Source organism: Epinephelus fuscoguttatus, linkage group LG19 (genome assembly GCF_011397635.1).
Source record: "Epinephelus fuscoguttatus linkage group LG19, E.fuscoguttatus.final_Chr_v1".
NCBI classification, from domain to species: Eukaryota; Metazoa; Chordata; class Actinopteri; order Perciformes; family Serranidae; genus Epinephelus; species Epinephelus fuscoguttatus.
In genome coordinates this window covers 25,270,957-25,297,522 of record NC_064770.1, presented here as the reverse complement: position 1 = coordinate 25,297,522, position 26,566 = coordinate 25,270,957, and the positions used below count along the sequence as shown (strand labels likewise).

The window sequence follows — 26,566 nt, the reverse complement described above, 5'->3', positions numbered from 1 at the left end:
CATTGATAATTCCCTTACAATGCTATATTCTGCTGGAGAACCTTGGATTGTGGCATTCATGTGGATGCTACTTGACGTGCTCCACCTGCCCAAACAGCGTTGCAGAACAAGTACACCTGTTTAAGGCAACACTGCCAAAATTGTCCAGGAATAGCCCGAGGAATGTGAAGAATCGACAGTGGGTTCTCCTTGGATTGGACTGGGCTCTGACCTGTGTCCTGTGGTGTCTGGCACCAGGGTGTTTTCAGTGGATCCTTTGAGTCATGTAGGTTGTGAGATGGGGCACCAGCACGTCCCACAGATGCTCAATCAGATTGGGATCTGGGGAATCTGGAAGTCTTGCTGACGCCTTGAGCTCTTTGTCACGTTCCTCAGGCCATTCCTGAGCAGTATTTGTGGTGTGGCATAGTGCACCGTCCTGCTGGGGGTTCACTGCCATTGGGGAGTGCTATTGCCATGAAGGGGAGGTACTTGGTCTGCAATGGTGTTTGGATGGGTGGAGAACACCAGGTGGCATCCACATGAATGCCTAGACCCAAGGCTTGTGGGCATTATTCAACACTTCTCTTTTTTTGCACAGGTAATTTAGTGATATCCCTGCAGTTGTGGTCTTGATCTGTCTCCAGATAAAATCCTGAGTCCTCCAAGATAAGACTAACTAAATCAGTGGTTGAGTCCAGGACCTTCAAAAAGAGGTCGTGGGAATGGTATCAAGACCAAGACCAAGCAAGTATTTCAACACTACATTTTTGGATTTTGGACTTTTGGTCCAACAAAACAAGACATTTGAAGACATGTCTCCACTACAGACAAAACAATTAACTGCATGTTAGAAGAAATAAGCCATAATGAAAATAAACATTAGCTGCAGCCTTGGTCTGAACATATGTAAATCAGCATTTATGAACAAAAGAGAACATTACTGACAGAGAGAAGTAAACTTCCTCTTCTCTTTCAGAACTCTAAACCAAAAATAGAGCTCTTTTGAATTTTAGTCACTGGTGCATAAAAAATAAATATAAGCACTTCCTCTTCAAGCCAGCCGGAGAGGACGTTTTCTGATACTGATCACGTAGTGTGTTACATGGCCAATTCAAAATGTATTGACCAAAAATAAACAAACAAACCATAAGTGTACCTGCAGTGTTTGTGTGCCAGAAAGATTATCTAAAGGTCAGATAATACGGGTATGCTTTACCCATTTTTGGGGCGGCAGTAGCTCAGTCCATAGGGACCTGGGTTGGGAACCGGAGGGTCGCCGGTTCAAGTTCAAGTCCCTGTTCGGACCAAATATGGAGCGTGGCTGGTGGCTGGAGAGGTGCCAGTTCACCTGCTGGGCACTGCCGGGGTGCCCTTGAGCAAGGCACTGAACCCCCCAACTGCTCGGGGCGCCTGACCAAGGCAGCCCCACTCTGACATCTCTCCACTTTGTGCATGTATAGGTCCTGTGTGTGCATGTGTGTATTTCAGACCTGTGTGTTAATGGCAATGGAGTGAAAAAATTAAATTTCCCCTCAGGGGGATTAATAAAGTATATAAATCAAAATTAAATTGAATTTATGCATTACCTGGAAAAAGGTTACCCAACCTACTCTGTGCTTTCCAACGAAGAATTCCTTCTCATGTATGACAGTATGAACTACATAGACAGGTTTTTCATGTTTACACATTGGCTTGTGTTCTTAATTATTGTTAACAACCAACAGATATAATCAAGGAAAAAGGTAGATGAACTCATCAAAAGGCTGTCATTCAGTGACTGACAGTATCTTAAATTTTGCTCTGTGTCACTTTGGCTCATTCTCTTCACTGTGCCTGCTGACCTACATCTGCAGTTGTTACATCTGCATTGCTTCCCTGCTGCTCAGTTATCGCGGCTAAGGAAAGGGCACGAGGTTAGGAGGCAAGGAACAAAACCACAGGGATGTATCCTTGCTCCTAATGATCAACCAGTGGCCTCGGAGGCTGCTCCAGTCAAATGATCTTTAAAGGGATCCACATCAGAGCCAGAACAAGGGCTCTAATTACCTGACATCAATAAGACCTTCTGACGTACTTAAAATGTTAATAGGCCATACAGATGAAACCTGTCCAATTATCATAGTCATCATGGACAGAGCAGTGGAATGTGTGAAATTATGTGCACACTCAAACTTAAGGTTGAGAAATGAGGAAAAAGATAAAGACGCAAGGGTGTGCTTCAGTGTGTGTGTGTGTGTGTGTGTGTGTGTGTGTTTTTTCCGTCTGATGAGAGAGTATGATCTGATAAGCGCTGACATGTTTTCTCTCCAGAGACCTTTTATTTCACACCCGGCACCTCCCCATAACACTTCTCTGATTGTGCTTATTGATTGCTCGGCGCCTGCGATGAGAAGCCACAACAGGCTCACATATGGTTTAATGTTTGACTGAGCGTTTGGCAGCCGATACTGCAGCCATGTGACAATTTATCTGCTGTTTTACAGTGTCAAGAATACGGATGTGTCTTGATCAGACTTTTTTTTTTTTAATGAACTGATTTCCATAAGAGGAAATGAACCTTAAAGGGATAGTTCAGATTTTTTGAAGTGAGGTTGCATAAGGTACTAGTCTGCGTAATGCTTTCAGAAGATGGCAAATATTACACTATAAATACAGGAATGTACAAGTGTTTTTCTTAACATACATGGATTTATAACATGCACCTTGTGACCCTGGCATGTGTATTTAAAGATGGAGTCTTTATACATGTAGCTAAGTGTTCAGCTGGAAACATCACTTGTGGATGTGCCATTAAATTGCACTTAAGGGAACTACAGTGTCTGGATTTTTTCATGTTCTTTATTGCTATTCTTTTTGTCATGTACCTGCCATAAATGGTTTTTGGATGTGCGCGACTCATACAGTAGATGGCTGTCAACACGCCCCCAGTTGTACTGCCACAGAAGCTAGGCAATGTATTGCTGTGGACATGGGCTGCAGGGAAACATATTTTAGCCACCTAAAAAACATCAACATCAGTTTAAGTGTCCACTATATTCAAAATATTTTCGCTGCTTCACCTTGTTGTCAGACAACCATTTCTGATAGGAAACTGAAGCCGTTTTATCACTCTCTTCAAAGCCACCGGACTGCTTTGACCAAACATAATTTTACCTCACAGAACACAGGAGTTGCCTCAATAAGTCGGATGTTTAAAGGATGTGCAATATTGAATTTTTGCCGATACATAACAACTTATTTGGCTGATAGTTGATACTAAAATATCGATAAATCCGCTTTTTTCCCCGCCTTATTTTAGTGATCATCAAGTCTCTTCTGTAGTGGAACATCATATTATGCATACTCTTATTGTGATGGCCCACCAGCAGATGGAGACATGAAGTAGAGTGCTTTTTGATGTATGTAATATTCAGTCATTGTGCAAAATAAGAAAAAGCATGTTGGCTGCTAACGATGACTTGCCAATATTATCTTGCATCTCTACTTTGTTTGTGTTACTGTGGGACTTTGGTGAATCCGCACTAACCCTTTAAAACACAATAACACAAATGAAGATCGAAGCAGCTGTAGAGCACCCATTGCATCCTATGTAGGTAAATTTACTGTTTTCGTCAATAGAGTCTGGTAGCTTTGAAGACAGCATACATAACAGCTTTAGATCCCCATCATTAAATAAAATATTCTAAAAATAGCAATGTATGCTTTGCTGCTGGACCTCATCCACAGTAATACACTGCTTAGCTTCCATTGCAGTACACCTGCATTCTTCTCCAGGCTCACTGGCCGCTATCAAATGAAGGTGATACATTAACTATGCATAAGTGCCTAATACAACCTCACGTATAAGAAAACAACATTTTCTGGTGCAGATGTTAGCAGTAGCCAGGAAATTACCACATTTTTATATATGAACACACACAGATTTCTTTCTCTCTGTTCCCCACCTCCTCTGCTGGATGTCATGGTAGTGGGTGCGTTTTTGCAGTCTCCAGGCCTCCCTCTCCTGGGAGGTGGAGTCATAGCTGTAGTAGTGCAGCAGGAAGGGCCACACCTCGCCACGGATGGATGGGTCGATACCACCGAAGAAGATGGCCTGGCGGAGAGTGGGAGGTGAACAAACACAGTGAGCACAAGAGGGCAAACAGGGGGCATGCAGTGAGGGGATCACTTCTTATGTGAGAACATATCAAACTGTATGCAAACCAGATATGCAGACAGTGGTGCAAATGACGCGGCCTGCGCTTTACTATCATCTTACTGAACCAGAGATGTGTGAGTTCAGGAGTGTTGCAAAACGCTGCAAAACTGAAACTAAAAACTAAAATAACAAACGTCCTTTAATCTGCATGTCCAGAGAAAAACAGTGCTCTTTTGTTCCTGCATTTGTGTTTACAGAGGAAATGTTCTTGGTCACAGTCTAACTGCCACTGAGTCATTTCAGTAAGATGTTAAACCTTCAATTGAGTCAATCCCAGAGAACCCGTATGACTCATGGGGGGGACATTGGCCAAGACCAACCGTCTCATTATTTACAGCATAGAGGTGCTGATTCAAACTGAGAGTTAAACACTCTGGGCTTCACTTTCAAAATGACTTTCAGTATGTGTAATTGAAAGGGAAAAAAATGCAAGAAAATGTGAAGCTTGACTGTGTGTATAGCAGCAGGTGGGACTGATGTGCGGACTATTTATTTCAGATTGATTCCACAGGATTGTAAAAACATACACATGCACGCCCACAGATATACCTTCCGTAGCTTATACTCCTCTTCCACCTGCCCGCTGTGGTTGAGGTGACGTAGCCAGGTGGTGACATCCAGCCGCCGATACAGCTTCTCCTCCGGGTGAGTCTCGGCCGATGGCAGGGTGGGCCTCTGGATGGAAAACTGCATGCAGGATTTCTCATCTGACACCTGACGGAAAGAGAATCGAATGAAACTATGGGCACTGAACCAAAATGTGAGTGGGAAAGTGGGAGAGAAAGGCTGAAAAGTTCCTTCGTTTCTCAATAAAACTGGATGCCAAGTAGGACTGTAACCCGACCTGGTCTTTAAGCTGAGTTTCCCTGCAGCACTTCCACTGTTGGAAGACCTCAGCCAGCTTGTCCAGGCCAGCGTGATGGAAGTGGAGGATTTTATATTGGCTCTCTCTGCTGGCTATCACCAGCTGGCCACTGGTACACGCTTCATCACTGCAACAGCATCACAGAGAACAGGAAAGACAAGACATTTGGATTCACAAAGGAAATTTGAAGGAATTTGTTTGGTAAAGTAGTAACAGGCAAATTAAGTAAACCACTTTTTAACTCCTGACTTAAAGGGACAGTTCACTCTATAACCAAAAGTACGTATTTTGCTGTCACGAGAACAAGCCTCATCAGTGAGTAGATGCACACTTCTTTCTGCACAGTGATACAGGCAGAGGGAAAATAGTTCCTGCATGAAACTGCTCTCAACAAGGTCTGTGGATTATCTTGAGTAACTGGGTCATGACTTATGGAAAGAGACATTGCTGTTGAGTTTTCTAAATGTATTTTTTTGGTGCTTTGAGCACCACAAGTCAAGTGCCATCTAGTTCCATTTTATTCAAGAGGAGGCAGAAATCTCTATGGCGGCACTACAGGCAAGAGGAAAAATTTGTTTTTTATTTCTGGGCAGGAACTGTTCCTTTAATTTATTTCTAATTGTATCAACAACCTTTTTTTTTTACTTATTATCATAGAACAAGTCGACACCGTCTTGAAACCAACAGCACAGCGTGAGACATTGCACAGTAGCGCGACGAGGTGACTCCCTCACGACCTCCCCGTGACCTTTGCACTCCCAGCTGACCTGAAGAAGAGTCTCAGCGACCTCATGTGACCTAGGTCCACCCTGAAAACGCCGCACAACTGCTCCAGAGCCAGCACCTTCTGCTGCTCTTCCCACCGTGTGCTGTGCGACTGGCCACCGCTCTCGGAGGGGGCGTGGCTGTCCAGGCTGGAGGCGGAGCTTGCGGAGTGGGTCATGGACTCCTCACAAAGCTCCCTGGCAAAAAAAATTAAAACAAAAAAGAAGAAAGAAAAGGAGTTTGAACTTTGTGATTTCATCTTTGGAGCTTGACTGTGCGAAAGAGAACTGAGTCATGTTTTCCATAAGGCAAAGGAATGAGACTTCAGATATTGTTTATCCCTTCTGCACAAAATTCTCTCCTTTCCTGTGCCTCACATTCAGAAACGCAGCCATTCTCCTATGTGGAACATTAATAATAAATATCATGAGGACAGTGGCCAGCAGTGTTTAGCCCCTGCGATAATTGCGCAGACATATAGCTCCGTTCTGCCCTGTTGTTTTGTGTCTCAGTATGGTTCCACCAAGAGACTGAGAATGGGAGGAATGCATGGAGGCTTCTGAGGAGACACACACACACACACACACACACACACAAGGAAATCTGTACACACACAAATCACACTGTCTGCCGTCCAATTTCCCCTGTCATTCCCCCATGGCCAGCATGTTGTTCCCGGCACTGAAACCTGAGCCGAGGGTTCCTCTGCTGCACACACACACACTACACATTTATGTACAAAGTACACACACACACAGATGCGACAACACTAAAAACAGACGAAACTGTGTATATGGCCAACACATCCTGCACCACAGCAGACACACACACAAGATTCTCAATCATAAGATTCACCGGCTGGCATGTTCAATGTTTTCCTCACACACACACACACACACACACACACACACACTCACAAATGAATGGACCGTAGCTAATGACCATAATGCACTCCCAAACACGTCTCGAGACATGCTAATGCTGAGAAACAGACCAACACAGAGATGCATTAAACCCGCTGACATTTGAGAAGAGGACGTCTACATTAAGTTATTTGCTTACTACTCACTATCAAAAGTTTATTCTAAAAAAAATAATACTAGAAGTTTTAGTTTATTATATCTTTAACATTAAAAAAGAATCAATTTTTTTTTATCGTGTTTGAATTAACGTGTGAATTTAAAAGTGTGCTTTTGTACACACCTTTCTACTTAGAAAACGACTTCCTCTTCACACAGCGTCACAGGTGAACACAAGTGGCATGTTGGTACTCTGAGAAGACGAGGGAGGCAGGCCAGGTCTAATCTATTACACCCTGAATCAATCATGTCTGGCTAATCATTTCCCCGTAAGCAGATGGGAAAATAACAAGGCTGATCAATCCAAGCTGCACAGTTTCCTCTGCTATCTGGTGATTTATTGCTCTCTGTCTCATGTATCACGCCACAGACCAGACTGTGGAACACAAGGAGACGGGGAGAGAGGCACAGACAGCTCTGGTGAGGGAGTGAGGCAGTCTGAAATGTATTTTAAAGAGACTACTGAACTCGCTTTTTCATAACTCCAATGACTGTCAAGCGCGGGGTGTTAACAAGGCCTGCGAGTCCATTTACAGCAAACATTTCCTTCATTCTTCTTGCACGCTTAAAGTACATGATGTGCAAAATCGCTTTTGCATATTTCTCCGCGTATAAATAAAAGTGCAAAAACCATGGAAAATGTGGTGAGAAAGCACATGATTCTTGGCATTATGGCACGGATCCTCCACTGTGCTGCGTTCAAGCGGAAACTCAATGAGTGATTAACAACGTCTGTCAGCCTGATTCTGTTCGTGTACTGTAGGCAGCAAACGCGGGCAGCAGTCAAGCCATAAACTGTACAGAGAGTACATTATGTAAACAAGCTGTTTTGATGGAGTCAGGCTACAGCAACCAGCACGTCCCACCAGGCCAGGGTGAGATCAAAACTGCCCTGAGGCCCTTCATAACACCGCTCTTCACATACACAATGTGTTACCCTCGGGGAAGGTGCTGCCAGGTCACCCTGAGAACCAAGACCAAGTGCTACAGGCCTCCAGGGACTCCGAGGCCCTTCAGCTAATCCCCAGAGAGATGAGGGAGGGCTCGGGTGAAGGGGGTGGTGTGGGCTCTCTGCCAGTGCACACACACTGGAAAGTGGTCAGTACAGTTTAGAGTTTGGAGAAACAAACATTTGATGTTATTTTGTGTCTTATTTATGAATCATGTGTTATTCTAATAATCCCATGAACCAAAACAGCACACATTCGAGTCAGATGTCAGACTCTGCACACTAGGCCTCCTTTAGAAAGGGATCACAAGATAAGAGAGAGAGGTCCTGACAATATTAGTGCCTACAGAAAGGGAGTTTTCATGTTTCATAATTTTACAAAACTGATTCTAGGGCTGCACAAGAACGGATATTACAGATATTTAAGTGTCCTCAGTCTTTGACTCAGACTTGTACAATACCTGTGCTTGTGCCATGTCATCTCTCGGCTGACATGCTTTTTTTAGGCAGCAGTTCCTCTCTGGCATTCATGCATTTATCTTGTCACACCTTCCTCCTCAACACGCGATCGTGGAATAAACCTCACTTGCATGCCTGCAATTCTGACCAATTAGACCACGCCTAATAACAAGGGCTCTGTCTGATTAGCCAGAGGGTTAACAGCGTGACGTGTATCAGACAAAATAGCACCTGCAGACAGAATGTAGTTTAATATGTTGTTACTATTGTCTATTATTGCATGTTGATACTGTGAGCTGTTGTACATGCGGTCTGTTGGGTGCAGAGCTGTGAGAAGGAACTTCCCTTTGGGGGCAATAAAGTCTTTAAGTCATATTTTAAGCGCAATATTGCAGTCTTACGTGATGAGTTTATCGTGACAATAATTACTAAAACAGCTATAAGTCACTCTGACTCAGGGACTAAAACAGTACTTATTATCTGGCTTGTTTAACACTTGTTTCTACTGTTTAAAAATGGGCTGATTTACTTACTTTAAACTATTGTTTTATTACTTTTATTATTCATGGAATGAATGGGTTTAGGCACATTGATGCAAGTGTTTGTATGTATGATATCTGTATGTGTGTGTCGTATGATGCAGTGGCTTTGATTCAGAAACAAATTTCCTTGTGGGACAATAGCTATACCTAACCTTACCTTAAAAAATATACTGTGCAGCCTAAATGATCACAAATACCTAAAATTAAAACTCACTGAGTACACACAGGTGATCCCCATGTAACTAATTGTGTATTTTATATTTGAAATTTATTTGGATCAGCTTTGCCAAGATGTTTTCACTTTTAAAGGGTCATACCTTTTCAGTGCTCTAAAATTGTACTAAGGGGGGGCTACTCTCTATTTTAAAACTTCATATTTTATTCCTACGGTCTGAGACAGTGGTTTTCAACTGGTGTGCTGTGATGCCAGTCCAGGTGTGCTGTGGGATTTTGTGATAACCACACATTTTTAGTTGGCAATACTCAACTGGGCCTGTATAAAAACTTATGAATGAATTTTTAATTGACTGTATGAGGATGTTGTGAACAACCATTTCCTAAAAAAGAGGCAAACTCTAGCTAGCTAAAAATGTAATTTAATTTACTATTTAAAAACCTTCATGGGGAACCTTTATGTCGCTGTTTGGGTGTGAGATCTATAAGTGTGCGAGACATCAAAGGCCCTGATTGGCAGTCAGTGTGACAGATGATTATATTTAAAAGGAGAAAGCCATGAGCGGGACAATGAATCGCTTTACTGTATTACAACAAAGCACCAGCAAAGACGACCTACCACTGACAGAAAAGAAAAAAAACTGTCAGTATACAGCATCACGAAAGCTTATATTTTCTTATTTTGAAAGTCTTATGTCATGATAAGAGTGATAACACATGTTACAGAAGCTATTGTGCACAGATATAAATACAGGTGTGCCTTGAGATTTTGTGTGCCCTTTGGGGTGCCTTGAGCACAAGAAGTTCGAAAACCACTGGTCTAAGACAGTCTGAAAATATCAGTATCCAAACTAAATTTCTAAAACTCAAATTTGTGATGTCATAGAGTATAAAGTCTGGCACTGCTCCATAGATAATGAACTGGGAAAGACGTTCTAGATGACACGAAGAGCACTGAGGACAATGTTCTGAGTATATGAGTACATTTTCTGTTTCAGAACTGAGAACATTTGGTATAAAACGGAAAACAGTTCCAGATTTGTGAGACTTACTTCTCTGGTTTCTGACTCTGAGAGAAATTAGCTCATGTTCCCAAATATTGATTGAACTTTTGGCCACAGAAACAACATACTGGAATTATTATTTTATGTGTTGTTTCCCTTTAAATGGGAAAATAAACTGTGGTCACAACTGGTAGACACACAGTAATATAACCAGTGATAAGGAGCAACTGCTTTGTTATCAGGCGTCACGAGCCAAAACATTGGGCAACACTTATCTGAGAGATAATCACACATTAAAATCTCTGCAAGTAAAGCCTCAAGAAGGCCGTACTCACTGACAGTCAGCAGCCGCTTCGTAAACTACTGTTCAACTTTAAAGGAACTTGTTAAGAAGCTTGACAGAGATTGCTGTAGATTTTTCTTCTTCGCCCTCTCCCACCACTCTCCTCTTCCCCCCCTCCTTTTTTTCATCCGCTCTCGCGCTCCCATACGCGGTTCTTTCTCTTTGAATGATTCCAAGTGACATGTTTCCAGTTCCTGGCCCCTTAACAGTGTCAATTAAAGCAAGAGAGAGAGAAAGAGAGATTGAGTGGGTTCCAGGGTTTTGGCTGCTGCTCCGCTCTCTTCAGTCCTCTAATCCGGAGAGCTGACATTCAGCCCAGCACAACAACCCCGGGAGCACTGGGAATCAAAGGGCTTCACACAGACTTTAGTAAGGGAAGGGGAGGGGAGAGGAAGGGGGGGGGGGGCAAGATATTTGAGAGGTGGGCAACACCGAAAGAAACAATATTGAGAAAAACAGAGAGAATGAGAGAGAGGATGCAAAATATAGAGTGGAAGGAATGGACGGAGAGGGGATAGAGGAGAATCCAGGAGAAGAAGGGGAACACAGGCAAATGAAAAGATGGGTACGAGTGCCAGAGAGCTGAAGGGAGACACTAACAGCGAGAGCGAGGCGCAGAGGAACGGAGGAAGAGAAGGACAGAGTAAAGGTTAGAAGCTGTGAAGCAGAGAGCGCTGCCAAGTCACACACTGACTGCACTTACAGCGAGCTGGGGTCTGAGAGTGGTTAAAAAGGCCTAAACACACACTGACTCACTCTCTCACTCTCCTTGACACACACTGACACAGGCTCACACATTCTGGGCAACATGTCAGGCCAAATAGCTGCGTGAGGAAACGACCACGGAGGGAATCATAAAGTCAAATGGCCGTGAGGTCCGAACAGCAACACTATCACTGTCCAGATGGCTTCGCCTGATTAGAGAACAGTCTCTGGAAGCACTGAGGTTTTGAGTTCGCAGGATTTGGGGACTTATTTTGGGCCATCTGTGACATTATAAAACATTCAGCTTTAAGTAAATGATCTTCAACTTGATAACATTTCATGGTTTTTACTGAAGTCATCTGCTTGCTTTCACTCCTGAGGCACATTCAGCTGTAGTGCAGTGAGCCACCGTGTGGCCTCAGAGTGTAAATCAGCCATCATGCAATCAATTCTTTTCTTTTTGGCTCCACCTTGTGGTTGGTTAGTGTAACTGGGAAAAAAGACATCTTTCTAACACATGGATTTAACTTGTGAAAATAGCCATCTGGGTTACTGTGCTACAGCAGGCTATGACAGCTTGTCAGTTTCAGTTTCTCAGATAAAAACTGCTGACAAGGATTTAAACTGTGTGGTTTACTGTGCAAATTTAATAATTTTTTTTTTTTTTTTTTTAAAATAAGGTTGTAATCATATAAATATAAAATATAAAACTGTAAAACTGAGGTATTTGTATTATTGTGTATGAAAAGTTAGTTTATTGTATAACTTTGACCTAGTTAGGGCTGTGTGATATGCAAAAAGACAAAAAATAATATTGCAATTGTTTTGACAGATACTGCTATATGAAATATGAGTCATGATTTTGGTGGGAATGGTAATTTTAATTTAATTGTAATGAAGATTATGTGATTTTTGCTGGGGTCTGTATCAAACAAGCATGTTCCCTTAGGTCTGGAATATGATTTGCAGGCCGGGGCATCTCTGTGGCACCACAATGCTTTATTTAAAATAGTTTGTTGTGATGCATTTTAACTTTATTAAAAAAAACTGCAATTTGGACATTCTACTTGGTCATGTTGCGTTTCAATAATATTTAGATTAATTGTGCAGCTCTAAATGCAGTTATGCATGAGTTATTTATGAGAAGATAATAACTAAAGAGGGATGGTGTAAGCTTCAGCCTTAATATTTTCAGCCTGAGTTGTCTATTTTTTTCCATTTAATTTAATGCCTTATTGGTATTTATTCTTTACTATGTGCATTCCTTCTGGAAAATTCTTAACACGGACTGACATAAATAACCACTTTGCTATACTATAGTCATAGATGGATTATTAAACAGGCCTTGCAGGCACAGGCTCTGGGGCCCAAAGTGTCCCCCTGGCCTTCACCTGCAAAATGTCAAATGTCAAATTCACACGTACCGACCACAAAAAGACTCAGATTGACCATAAAAAGACAAAAAACCTACATAAAAAAGATACAAGACACCCAAATGAGGACAAAACAATGACAAAAATAGATACAAACCCACAAAAAGATGCGTAACAGCTACGAGGTTACACAAAACCAGGAGATGGCGGGGCCCTTTGCATATCTGTGTCTGGGGCTCATTGTCTCATAATTGTACTGTACCGTACTGTACTACACTGTACTAGACTAGACTAGACTAGGCTACACCACACCATATGATACTATAGTACACAACACGATACTACATGATACAACGCTACACTACACTACATTACACTATACAATACTACACTACACTACATGATACCGGACTACACTACACGATACAATACTACATGACACGACAACACAACATGATGCTATGCTATGCAATGCTACACTACACTACACTACACTACACTACACAATACTATACAATACTATGCTACACTATACTACACTACGCTACACTACACTACACTACGCTATACTACGCTACGCTAGGCTACATTACACTACACTACACCACACTATACTGTGCTACGCTACATTACACTACACTATACTACGCTATGCTAGGCTACATTACACTACACTACTGTGCTACGCTACATTACACCACACTATACTATGCTATGCTACGCTACATTACACTACACTACACTATACTATACTATACTATACTATGCTACATTACACTACACTATACTATACTGCACTACGCTACACTACACTGTACTATACTATGCTATACTACGCTACATTACACTATACTGTACTATACTATGCTACACTACGCTACATTACACTACACTATACTATACTGCGCTGCGCTACACTGTACTATGCTATGCTACACTACGCTATACTATACTATACTGTACTATACTTTACGCTGTTTCTGAAAAACCTCCTCAGAGTGATGCAGCTTAGAGCAGATGTAAATACTAACTTATGTGACAGTGTGGCAAATTCCAGATAAAATCAAGCATAAGGAGCATATGAACTGAATTTATTTGAGTACATTTGTAATATAATTGTAGGAATGTAGAAATAATAAGATACACACACACACACACACACACACACACACACACACACACACACACACACAACCTTACATTAATTTACAGCACACTCAGTGAGGATTTTTATTTCTTCCATAATCCCTAAATCTGTTTGCCAGAAATAACCCAAAATAACCCGTTCCCTCGTTTGATCTGTAAAAGATGTCATAGGTCATAACATCAGTCAGACCACTAAGTCTGTATATTGTTGCAGTGAGGCATGTTCCCTGGGTATTTGGGTTTTTTAAGCAACGCGGGGGGAGTTTACAAAACAACTTCAATGTAGTGAGTATTGTAGGCTGATTGTATGTTTTTCACCCAATATGATTATATCAAATTAAATTGAATCTTATTGCTTTTAGGACGACAACAGCAGCAATGCAACAATAAATATAACACCTTGACGAGAGACTGATCAAGTTGAACATGATATATTGTGCTGTATAGATATTTTTTTTTAATTTAGAAATAAGTTTTGGATTATGCACAGTTAAAATGTATTTCATTTAAGGAATCATAATACTGGACAGCCTTCAAGCTATTTTGCTGATACAAAAGTACTGAAAATTCAAAATAGTAAAAGAAAAATCCTTTTAATTGTCTGTTCAGAATTACACTGGAGGGGCGCTGAGTGAACTTTGACCTTACACTGTATGTGACATTCACAACATTAATATAGCAGCAAACATATTCGTCACGTAAAGATGTATGATGATGGCATCATGGTCTGACAATGAAGTCATGTTGCCTCTCTGTGTTGTAATCCGAGCTCCTCTGTCCCTCGGCGTGTTTGTGCATGGGTGTATTCCACTAGCTCATCGCCGCCAGTTTACACTACGCTCATACAGCGGTTATGGTATGTGTCCCCAGTGGCGTTTTGGACGTGAAGGGGTTGTGCTGCTTCCCAGCACTGGAGGCTTGATGGGTGTGCCACTAGGCCTGGGGGCTGTCTGCTCCCAGATTTTAAACCGAGCCAACATGGCCACTCATATGGACACTTTCTCTTATATTACAAAAACAATTAAACAAAAGCATGAATAATTAATGAACAATTCATCAAAAGCGGTTAGTTTAAATTTTGGATCGTTTCCAGAGGTGGTAAGTCACAGTTGACGCCACTGATTTTAATTAAGTACCCTAGATTAAGCTTTATGCAAATAAGAAGCAGGCGCTCCGTGTCTCAGAATGCAACACTGCACTACATACATATGGAAGTGTAGAAATAACTGATCCTGTGGACACTCAGCACTGCTGCTATTGTCCAGCGCTGTTTATAGAGTTAGCACCGTTAGCTACTCAGCTCAGCCACCTCCATGTTAAGAGCTGTGTGCAGACAATTCGTACACTAGAGCCCCTTTAATATTTCTAAAATTCTGTCTATGACTCAGTCTGAATATAACTCATTTGCAAATGAGATTTAATTACTTTCAAGCCCACATGATTTTTCATGTTGTGTGTCTATATCTTGTCCACATTCATTTGGCTGGCTGCTTTTCTAATTGTCATCTATCACAATTACAGAAGCAAACATGAAAATAAAAACAGTCATTGTCAGGCCTTTATTAAAGATGACACATGCCGCTGATTCTTTAACTTGAGACGACTTAACTGTGGTAGTGGAAAATTAAGAAAGCAGCCACACAGTTAAGCCCTCTAAGGTTTAACAAGAATCAGCAGTATGTGTCATCATTAACAAAGGCCTGACAATGACTTTTAGAAGCAGAAACATAATCGATAAGGAACGACTTGATGCAACAAATGCTTTGATATTTGACAGAACAGGCTCGGCTCTTGAAGGCGCTCCTCACTAAACCGAAATGGAAGCAAGGACAATCAAACCCCAAAAGACTATACAGACCAGAACCCAACAGAGAGATCCCTGAGATATTAAATACACATAGTGCTCCAGGTAAGAAGATGCCATCACAATGTACAGGATTGGAACAACTGACAGCATGCCACCAGAACTAATGTGGGATTTCAATGAGTTTCCAATGAGTAAGGTGGACAAAAGGCACAGGAAAAATAGTCATAATATTTTTTGTTGACTTAACTTTCCTACCACTGAATGACAAAACAAAGAATAAACTCAACTCTACCGTTTCAACCCACTCACTGACCTGCTTTCACTGTCCAGGAAGACCGAGCCGCTGCTTTCACAGAGGGCCTCGCTGACGGGGGACAGGCAGAACGGGGAGGAGAAGGTGTCTGAGTCTGAGCCCATGGTGCTGTCCCGGCTCACTTCGTCCGACAGCTCGCAGGAGCCCTCGTCGCCCTCCTCCCCCGCCGACGGCAGCTGATGCTGGTGTGAGGAGGGATCTGCTCCTGCCTCCACCACCAGGCTGTGGCTCTCTGCGGAGGTGCTGCTGGTGATGTTCCTCTCCTCATCTTCATCCTCCTCCTGGGCTGCTGGGTGACGGGAGTGGGGTCTGGAGGGGACGGTTGGTTTAAAACATCATCAGTATCATGTGTAATACTGATAACAGGGCTGCGCACTGTCAGTCTCAGTGTAACTATGGTTTACATACTGCAACTACATGCCTTTTCTAATATGGAGTGTTTTTTTAATACATCCATCACTGATTATCATTACAACAACACACTTAAACACTGTTTCTGTGCATCTGAGACAATTTAAGAGAGCTTGAGGATACACATGTTAAAAGGTACACTATGCAGGATTTTCCTAATGAACGATGTAAAGACTTATACAGAAGTAATCCCTCTCAATCATCACTTATTCTGACCAACTAGAAGTGTGTGGTAGTGTATTTATCTGCAGAGACTCTGCCCCCTGCCTGTACTTCTTCTTATTTTGCTGTGTTCAGGACGTTCATGGGTGTGTAGGCCTCAGCCACCAAAAGCATGCAGGTGAGGACGGAGCGATTAGGTTTCAGCAGCATGCATCCAAGAGGAAGCCACAAAAATCGCATTACACAGCGCCAACAAAACGCAAATAGTGAGGCACAACGCCAGGCGGACAGAGCCAACTCCAAAACAAGAGTCAATCTGGGTTTGGCTTTCACTATCATTTACACTTCTGGACAGGTAGGTGCCATCACTGTCACTTACATGGACAAATTTCAGAATAAAATCATGACAGTTTAACCTCATTTCGTGCATGCTATCGTGACCTTGATCATTTGGTGTTCAAATTCTCAGCTCATGCAAATACTAAAGTTTAATGATGTGGACATTGTCAACAGCCAATAGCTCCATCTACTCTATCACCAAACATGAAGTAGCACACCAGGCAGACAGTAATTGGAGGGGACTCCAGGGAGGCGCAAGAACGTGAACAAGACTTGTTATATTATACTGTGGATAAGGAGGAGAAACTTGTGGTGTGAACAGGTGTCAGGGTTTAGTTCAGCGTGGATCTGATCCTCCAACCAGCACTTTATTTAGAGAGAAATCTTATTTTTTAAATGGTTCGCTTAGTCGAGATTTTGTTTCTCATTTCATATATTTCATTTATGAGGATCCCTATTAGTTGTAGCCGAAGCAGCAGCTGTAGTTGAGGCGACAAAATCCAAAATGTGTGACTAAAACTCACATCGTCTTTAGATGTGAGAGGGTGTCAGACTTAAGTCTCTTCAATCTGCTTTCCCATTACAACAAATACAACGTTCCAACAATAGTGAACTAACTTGCAGTTTATGTCCAAGCAGTGTAGGGAGGAGAGGCAGAGTTTAAATGTAACCTACAATTCCTGCACAGTGTACCTTTAAACACATGACTTTCCTACCGTCGGCCTCGGCGGCGTGCGTTCCTGCGCACAGGGGAGCTCTCTGGCGTGATGTAGCGCAGCGCCTCCTCATCCTGCCTCTGGATGCGGGAGTTGGGCACCCAGGTCAGAATCAGAGTGGTGCCCAGGCTCTCATCCTTCTCCGTGTGCACGCACAGGTAGCCTGCAGGGGGCGACGTAAAACTAAGGTTAAATTTGAAATAATTACGTTGAGGGGAAAAAAAAACACTCAGGTGACATAAAAGGGAATGACAAAACTTTTTATAAGGAGCCAGCAGCTGCAACCCAAAGACAAACATGAAACCTGAGAGGAGATAAACACACAAAGAGATGATGACACACCCTGTGAGGTGAGGAACAACCTTGCCACCCACACACACACACACACACACACACACACACACACACACACACACACACACACAAATTAAGTATCAAAGGAGATAAGAAATGAAAAATCAGGTAGAAGCTGTTAGTGTTCATACCAGGGTGAGTTAAAATTGTAAACCAGCAACACAGGCCGCTAATGCTCACATTTTTAAAACCACACGGCCACAATCACACGTCCTGTATGCATAAATAATGCATAAATAAGACAAGAAGACCAAGGAGAAGTGTCACTGTGTTACAGCAGCCTCAGTAAAAGGAGGAATACTGCATGTTTGGTTTTACAGAAGTAAAAGTGGAAGCACTATAAAAGCCTGTATAATGCTGACAGCAGGACATCTGGCCAACAGCTGTAAATAAGCCATGTGTTGTCAACTCCTTTTTAATCTTAGCTTTTAGAAAGATCGACCTATATTTTACCATCTTAATAATAAGTGAACTCATTCTACTGTAACTTTAGAGCAAGAGGCCTAGAATTACATTAAACAGTGTCAGCTGTTAAAAGAAATTTGGGAGTATGATCATCAAATTTTATTCCATAGATATTATTTTATTTTGCCCTTTAAACACTTTCTTATTTTTGTTTTTTTATTGGTTTTTGTTTCTTTTTAGAATTATTGGGATACCAATACCAGCATCAGAAATACCACCAATACTTCCTCGATGCTGGATTGGGTATCGACAAATCTATGCATCAATCTGATACAACGCAATTTATGAATAAACCCTTAAGTAGTATCACACCTGCATAAAAACACAGCTTTCCTGGAAGTTAATTCGCCGCTCTAAAACAGTAGCTGGTGCAGAAAGTTGCACTCCGCTGGCAACAAAAGTTAACATGAGCAACGCCATGGGTGGCACGGTGAAGCAGTGGTTAACATTCGCGCCTCACAGCAAGAGGGTTCCTGGTTTGAGTTTGCATGTTCTCCCCATGTCAGCATGGGTTTTCTCTGGGTACTCCAGCTTCCTCCCACAGTCCAAAGACATGCAGGTTTATTGGTGACTCTAAATTGCCCGTAGGTGTGAATGGGAGTGTGAATGGTTGTCTGTCTCTATGTGTCAGCCCTGTGATAGTCTGGCGACCTGTCCAGGGTGTACCCTGCCTCTCACCCAGTGTCAGTTGGCTTTTATATGATGTCTTGATGTTTTTTGTCTCTGTGATTGTAAAGCAGTTTCAGGTCTTGTCTACACATGTACAGATATTTATGTAGACGGATATTTTCCTCCATGTTTTAGCCTCTCGTCCACACACAAACAGAGTTTAAGGTCATTAAAACTATTTATCTGGACTGAAATGCCGAACTCGAGGCTTTAAAACGGGAGTCCACAAACCAATGGGTGATGTCACAGTAGCTACGTCCATTAGTTAGGCAGTCTATGTGCTTCATATAAAAACTTGCCAAGTACAATGTCATTTGCAAACTGAAAAGGATTATTAATTCTGGTTATGTACAAAAAAGACAGAAAAACATGTTTATGGATGGGATGCTGGTGAGGGATTGTCACTGCACTGTGAGCTTCACATTCAGTTCTTTCCTCATTAGTAACTTAGCCTAAAGGAAAGCTGGCCTGACATCTCCATTCACAAAACACAGACACACAGCAGGAAAGATACTTCCAGCATCAGCCTAACCTGGGTGGTGCTCTGCCAGGCCAGGCAGGGGCTCTGCAGGGTGCACACAAACATTATTTTTGGAGAAGATGATCTCGCCATCCAGACCCGAGCGCATCGATGAGCCCCCCGCCCCGGGGTTAAAGGTCAGGAGGTCGGAGGCCTTGGAGGAGGCACGCCGCAGGAGCCGACCCAGAGACATCTCCTCAGGCGCCGGGACACTGGGCCCATCCTCTGAATATTTGGGAGTAGACAGGGGAGTTTCAGGCAGGGGAGGAAGGGAGGTCAGTCCAGGATAAGAACAGCACGGGAGTGTTACAGAGCAGGGAGAGACAAGAGCGGGGAGAAAAAAAAGGAGACATGACAGTCAGGTATATATTTTTGGGACAGTGAGACACACCTTGGCACTAGAGGTATTTTTACACTATAGGACCTCACCTACACTTCACCTCCCCTGTCACATGTGTCCCTGTATTTACTGTAGTGTCCTCTCTGCAGCACATAGTCCCGCAATCCCCTCTCCCCTCTGTACTTGTTCAGCATTTCCCTGAGCCACATTTTCTTTGCCAACGCCTCCACCTGCTAACACAAACACATTCACAGGATCTGTGGATACTGTACTGGTAGTGTGTAACCAAACGCGTCCCACCTTCTGTAAACAACACACACACACACACACACAGCAGTGTGTACACACACAAAGACATGTGCAAACACACTTCACTCCATCCGTGTGAAATTCCAAGCAGTTATCAGCAGCCAACAGATGTCATTGACAGCAGCACTGAACTGGGATCAGCATGTCACGGTACCAGAGTTTAACTTGTCTGCTTCAGGAAGAAAGTCTCGTGTGATGTCGAGCAAAGTAAAAAGTAACACAGCTCTTTTGATGCAGCAGCACAGTGTGTTGTTGAGGGCTTTTCTCTTTGAAAAGGCTTGAAGGGAATCTTACTTTTCAGCCTCAAAGAGCACTAAAAGCAAAAAAAAAAGGCAGACTTTTTGATCACCTCACACAGAACTCCTTTCATTTCCTTTCTCTCAGCTTCCACATGTGTTTGTTTGGACCCGCTTCATGTGTGTAACCTTGTTTTCTTGTTGGCTGAACACTGACATGTACTCCCCACTTCATCTGAGGAATGTTCCCTCCTTTTTCCTCAGAGGGCATGTTTACCTCTGCCTGATTAAGCAGGCACCCCGCTTCCTGATGCCAGGACTCAGACAGGAAGTCTGCTGGCACAAAACCGAGGCATGACCTGGGAGAGGAGGCTTACTGTAGGCCATCATTTGGTTTACATTTAAAAACATTAGGGGGGTGTTTTATTGGCCAGAGTTTTACCATTTGCACAGTACATCTTGTAAATAAAGCTGCTGTTTCTTGCAGATGTCAATAACGTTGGGCTGCAACCAAGTTATTTTCATCTTTGTTTTATTAATGAATTAGTTGTTAGGTCAATGAACAGGGTTCCTACAGCTTAAGGCAAGTTAGATTTGAGAATTTTTAAGACTTTTTTTATGTCACTCTAAATGGAATTTAAGAATAATTTTACAATAATCAACATTTAAAAAGAAAAAAAAAATAACTGTAACATTAAAAATGTTTTTTTTTTTTGTTCCAGTGGAAAAAAGTTTGATAATCAGCTTCAAATGCTGATTTTCCGGGCTCGGTGTTGACGAGGGTAGAACAGATTTGGGAAATCTTGTGTTTTCCACTGCTTTGATTCCCAACGGGCCAAGTCTGAAAAACATTTTGCATCACATACACAGAGCCTTGTATGCACTGCCCACTACCCACAACTACAAAGTCTGAGAGCCCATGGTGATGTTTTAACATGTCTACAATCCCAAAATATTCAAATGTACTTAATATAACCAAACTAAAATGGAAAATTGTCACATTTAATAAGCTGGAGCCAGAAAATGTGTTGCACTTTTACTTGATCAATGACTGAAACAATTGATCAAAATTCAAATAAAAAAAAAGTTCTGTTACATTTTCTGATTTTATATGTTTTCAGACTTTAAATTTTTGGAGAGAAGTCTGAAATCATGATAATCTAAAAACAAGCAGACAAAGTATTTGCTTGCCAGGTTATCATTCCTCTATCAACAAGCCACGACATTAGAGTACCACTCATTATTCACGCTATTTGCATGATAACTGCTTTAAATAGAAGTACACTGATCCACTTGTAAATAAGCCAAAGTGGACTAACGAAGTGTCTGCTTATTCTGACTCTACATTCCTGCAAGACAATGTGAAAAACATGCTAACTGAACATAATGACAGCCTGGGATCTTAAACATGACACACAGCTGTTTCCAGCCTCATAACAGCGATGACACTATTCACTGCTGCGCTGCTGTCCAGTGGTTATTTTGGTCTGTGTGTGATTGCAGGGCCACTCGGGTCAGTTTGATAGCACTCGTTCAGTCTACTCCTCTCTTCTCGCTCCATCTTTTATGCTGTCAACACCTCTGTGTGCTCACACACCGCCTCTCCCCCCTGACCTTTCACTGTTTTATCAAATGATTCACATCCTTGGGACATCCTAAACTCCAGTCTCTAACACGTCACATTTTTAACAGATTGCCTTCCAAAAAGAAAACTTGAAACTTACGCCATGGAAGTTCAGCTGCGAGTACAGAAGCCACCAGAGTCTCAGCTTCTCACCTCTGGGCTACTTTAATTAAGTTGTCACACTGACATTTGAATAGAGGAGCCATTACTGAAAACCCCCTTTGCATCTGTGCTGTATAGTAACGTGCCTGGGGCAGCTGAAAGGAGACCAGCCACAGAGAAGCCTGAAAAACCAGGTTCTTGTGGATTCTGCAACGGCTGGGTAAGTTATGAGGAAACTTTTTGGGTGACTCACTGAGAGTGTGGGAAGCATGCGCGACATAGTAAGGAGGAAAAGTGTTAAAGCGAGTTTCATGAAAGAAATACACTGTGTAACCTAAAATGTAAATACACCAATGTGAACAGGTGGCATACTTTTTCAAAACGGGGTATTAAATACAGAGCAACTGCCAGCTGATATTGTGTGATGCAACTTTGGCTTTTATTTGATGATTTTAATAAAGAAACAAAGGTGATAAAAATACTCTGTTCTGGATAACGTGTGAAAGAGCGCTTAAAGTTGTTGCCTTATCTGCACTCATAAAACTTACTAACACATAATGGGTGGATCTGCAAGGCGGTTGTATCAGCTGATAATATCTTATCTCATATATACTGACATCAGCATACTGTATTAGTCAACTGATGCGTAAAAGGGCTGGGAGAAAAAAATCGATACAGCATATAGTGTAATATTTAATGCAGCAATACTGTATCAATACAAGGACACCAAGAATTATTTTTTATTGCATAAATTATTAATATTACAACTACAACTCTACGTTTTGGTGGCCTACTAGCATAATAGAATCAATTGCTTTTTCAGTCTTAACACATTTTGCTGCAATAAAAATGACTGACTTCAGAAACTTTACATTCAAAACATTATCTTATTAGCTAAAATAGACGTTCACAAAGTTCTCCTTTACGGACATAATTTGCCGTTGAAAAAAGGTAAAAAGAAAATCGCAATATATGTTATCGCAATCCTCAGCACATCACATAACTTAAGTATTGTGATAATATCGTATCACGGGGCCTCTGGTGATTCCCACTGCTAACAGGCTACAGGAAATTGCAGTACAGAAATGCAAAAGATCCTTGAAATAGTTTAGAAACAGTAAAGCCGTGAAATAAATTGCCTACCAGAGCACTGACAAGTTCACTTTATGAAATGTCCTGCTCAGTAAATACCGTGAGGGACCCTTATAAAAATGAATTGTTTATGGAAATTTAAAGGTCCAGTGTGTAGGATTTAGGGGGATATATTGGCAGAAATGGAATATAATGTAATAACTATGTTTTCTTTAGTGTATATTCACGTGAAAATAAGAATCGCTGTGTTTTCGTTACGTGAGAATGAGGTGTTTTTACATAAGGTGATCACCATGCTGCACTGCCATGTTTCTACAGTAGCCCAGAACAGACAAACCAAACACTGGCTCAAGATAGGAACCTTCGCCTATTCGCATTTTTGCTTTGGCATCCGCAGTTAGCAGCCGCTCCGTGAGGAAAAACACTGATTCTAATGTGAAACTGCTTTACTCAGTGTTTTTAAATCACCAGGTCTGTTTGTTTTGGAGAAGAAGCGACCTCTGCGGTACAGAGCATAGACAAATGTCACTTTCAGTTCAGCTCTCTGTCGGGAAGGGCTGTCTGTTTCAAAAGTACCGAGCATATGACTGGATAAAGAACACTTACAATATACTGTTGTTGAGCACAGTTGCAGTCTGCAATCCTCTAGATGTTATCAAATCGCCCTAAATCTTACACACTGTTTCTTTAAGTCTGATGTAGTTTCAAACTTCACTTCACTGAAAAGTGCTTTTAATAATATTCCACCTCTTTTATATATGTAGTAGAAAGGATGCATTAAAAACTCCCACACAATAATGCAATCCACAAAATACACACAAACACTACAAACTACAGCCTCAAAATGACCATAGAGTTGACAGATAGTATTACTAGAGCCTCACACAGTGACTAAGGGACTGCTTGTTATTTATGACAGTGGAGAGGACAGTGCAAAAAAGGGAGAAGTATGTTAAATTAATTTTAAGCACTGGGGAGGGGCTTATATTTTTTCTTCTGACTTAAGGGAGTTGGCATATAACTTTAAATGGCTTTACAAGCGGACCAGATAAAATGCCTTGTGCAAGAAAGCTGCTCTTGATTGGTCAGAATTTCAATGCGGGAAACAGGAAGCAAACAAAACGTTGAAGAAGAGTTCACTTGCAAGATAAATGTGACACTTTCTAATGTCACAATGGAGGGACAACTACGCAGGTTGATTTTAGCGTTGCTCATCGTGGACTATATTGCTGTCATTGTTCATTTTAGTCAAACCATACAGTTTGAAAACGAGGTGCGGCTCCAACTAGAAAACAATGTTTTGATGCATTGGATGTAGAGTTGTACCGATACCGATACCAGTATCGGAAATGCCTCCGATACTGCCTAAAATGCGGTGTCGGGTATTGGCAAGTACAGCCTATGACCAATCCGATACCACGTAATGCCTCACGTCATTACGCATACACACGCTACAGGCAAACGAAATGGAAACGGAGCAGAGTTTAAAAAGCATTCTACTGTAGCCTTTAAAATGTCTTTTTTACCAAATTGTGTGGCTGCACTGTGTCTTGATCTGTGTCAACACTGGATAATAAGAATAAAAAAAAGTTTTATGGCATTCATTCTACTATTATGTATTTATTTCTTAATATTTTACATAGAGTTTTAGGAGTTGAGACATACAACAATTCATATCCCATCCATTTTTATTTTACTCGCTGGTATCGGATCAGTACTCGGTATCGGCAGATACCTAAGGTTCAGGGATCGGAATTGGTATCCGGAAGGAAAAAGTGGTATCGGTACATCTCTAATTGGATGTGCTGAATGTGCATATTAAGGCAGTACAGGAAGAGGTGCACATTAATAATCCTCCAGGACTGTAACATGCTCGTGTTTAACCCAAACAAAGTGTCATGTGACTGCAGTTGGTTCGGATCAAGATCGGAAAACGTTCTCACCACAAACGAACCGCACCAGAGTTCATTTGCAACCGGACCAAGACCACCTCTTCAAGAAGGTCTCGGTCCGGTTTTGTTGGTGTGTACGTGAGTGAGACTGCTGTGTTCACACCTGCCCAAACAAACCAAACTTAGGTGGCAAACGAACTTGAGTTCGATTGAACCGAACCAAACAGGGCAGGTGTGAAAGCACATTTAAACATCAAAGGGTAAGTTTTAAAAATCTAACAACTAATTTAACCCTCTGGAGTCCACGGATGTGCCGGTGTGTCCAAATCACATGAGTGATTTAAGATGACGAAGCAGCAAGACGCAGTCTCGCTGTGTAGCCGTTTCAACTTCAAACTATATACCAGTTTTGAATTGTGTTGCTAGGCACATTAAAATCAGACTTAAGATAAATAATTTACGCCATGCTTTTTCCTGAATATTGTTGTTGCGTTTAGTTCAGGAAGAAACCGTAAACATGGGCTATGCTAAGGAAAGTGCTCAAGTTTTTTATGTGTTTTTAGGTCCAATGTGTTAATACGGTATGACGAATTGAAAAAGTAAAGTTACACAGGTGAGGCTGTGCTGAAAAAAAGGACACCAAGTCACTCAGGGACGCTCAAGAAAACATCTGTAGCTTCGGGGAGGGTCCAAAAAAAAAGTCACACCCCAGCCAACCCCTCCTCTGATAAATACAGAACAGTCCCTTAACTAGAACTGAAAGACAAGCCTGATGCAGGTGGCCTCTGGCTGTCCTGACTGGGGGTGAAATGCCTCCATACAGTAACAGCCAGTGTAGCAGAGGCGTGCCATGATGTCGGGGGCTCCATCAGCCACACTGACAGGCAGCATCCATCCGCCTGACAGGAGCAGAGGGGAGGATGGAACATGTCTTTTTGCCACCACAGCACTATTTACACACAGGCCCACACTCATGCATGTGTGTCTTTCTGGCCCGAGCAGCTATCCGTACCGTCTTGAGCATAAATATTTTAGTTTAGCTGCCTACCGGCCGAAACGCTTTGCTAGTTACACTCCACGTTAACGAGCAACTTTAAAGTTTGTTTTAGCTAGCAGGAGGCGACAGGGTGACATTATCCGCTCGCACCGGAGAAATGTGTCCTCCTTGGCTGTTGGCATACACCTGTTTCAGCAGGAGAAATGAATGAAGAGCAGAAACGGGGGCCAAGCGGCTCTCACCTTCAGTCCCGCCGCAGAAGTCTACAGCCCGTGTCGGACATCCATCTCAGCGGGCAGCCGGGGACCGAGCAGCGTGTACCGGCGTCGTTTCACCGCCCTTTTCCCCAAATTTAGCTCAGCTGTTACGGACTGTAGTCTTGTTTGTATCCCTGTGTTTTCCGACAGTGACACCACACGTTTGACTGCTGCTCTTCCCGCAGCAAAAATCACACTTCCGGTTTGGACTTTCAAAGTAAAGTGTTCCATTCGACGACGACGTTGCCGGCCCTTAAGACAATTTATGGCGCTTTAATTTCTTCAACTGAACTCATCTTACTTCCTTTAATTACTTGATCGTGTGTCTAACTTGACTCATCAGCTCAAGACCAATCCCCCAAATTCTGCTGCTTCCG

General features: G+C 42.2%; 1 protein-coding gene across 3 annotated transcripts in view; it reads right to left on the bottom strand.

Annotated features, from left to right (window-relative positions):
• tbc1d16 (TBC1 domain family, member 16) overlaps nucleotides 1-26,356 on the bottom strand; it is a 37,828-nt gene extending 11,472 nt beyond the window's left edge. Inside the window, exons 1-9 of one of the 3 annotated variants that reach the window (XM_049562429.1) lie at nucleotides 26,175-26,356; nucleotides 19,770-19,913; nucleotides 19,353-19,565; nucleotides 17,333-17,495; nucleotides 15,705-16,013; nucleotides 5,813-6,007; nucleotides 5,025-5,172; nucleotides 4,730-4,894; nucleotides 3,927-4,075 (exon numbers count right to left, since the gene is read on the bottom strand). In XM_049562429.1, coding sequence (XP_049418386.1) covers nucleotides 3,927-4,075; nucleotides 4,730-4,894; nucleotides 5,025-5,172; nucleotides 5,813-6,007; nucleotides 15,705-16,013; nucleotides 17,333-17,495; nucleotides 19,353-19,533 — 1,310 coding nt within the window. In that variant the 5' untranslated portion in view covers nucleotides 19,534-19,565; nucleotides 19,770-19,913; nucleotides 26,175-26,356. Of the gene's footprint in view, nucleotides 1-3,926; nucleotides 4,076-4,729; nucleotides 4,895-5,024; nucleotides 5,173-5,812; nucleotides 6,008-15,704; nucleotides 16,014-17,332; nucleotides 17,496-19,352; nucleotides 19,566-19,769; nucleotides 19,914-21,949; nucleotides 22,152-26,174 lie in introns of those variants that run through there. The other 2 variants (XM_049562428.1, XM_049562430.1) reach the window with 2 other exon arrangements.
• Nucleotides 26,357-26,566: the final 210 nt, after the last annotated feature.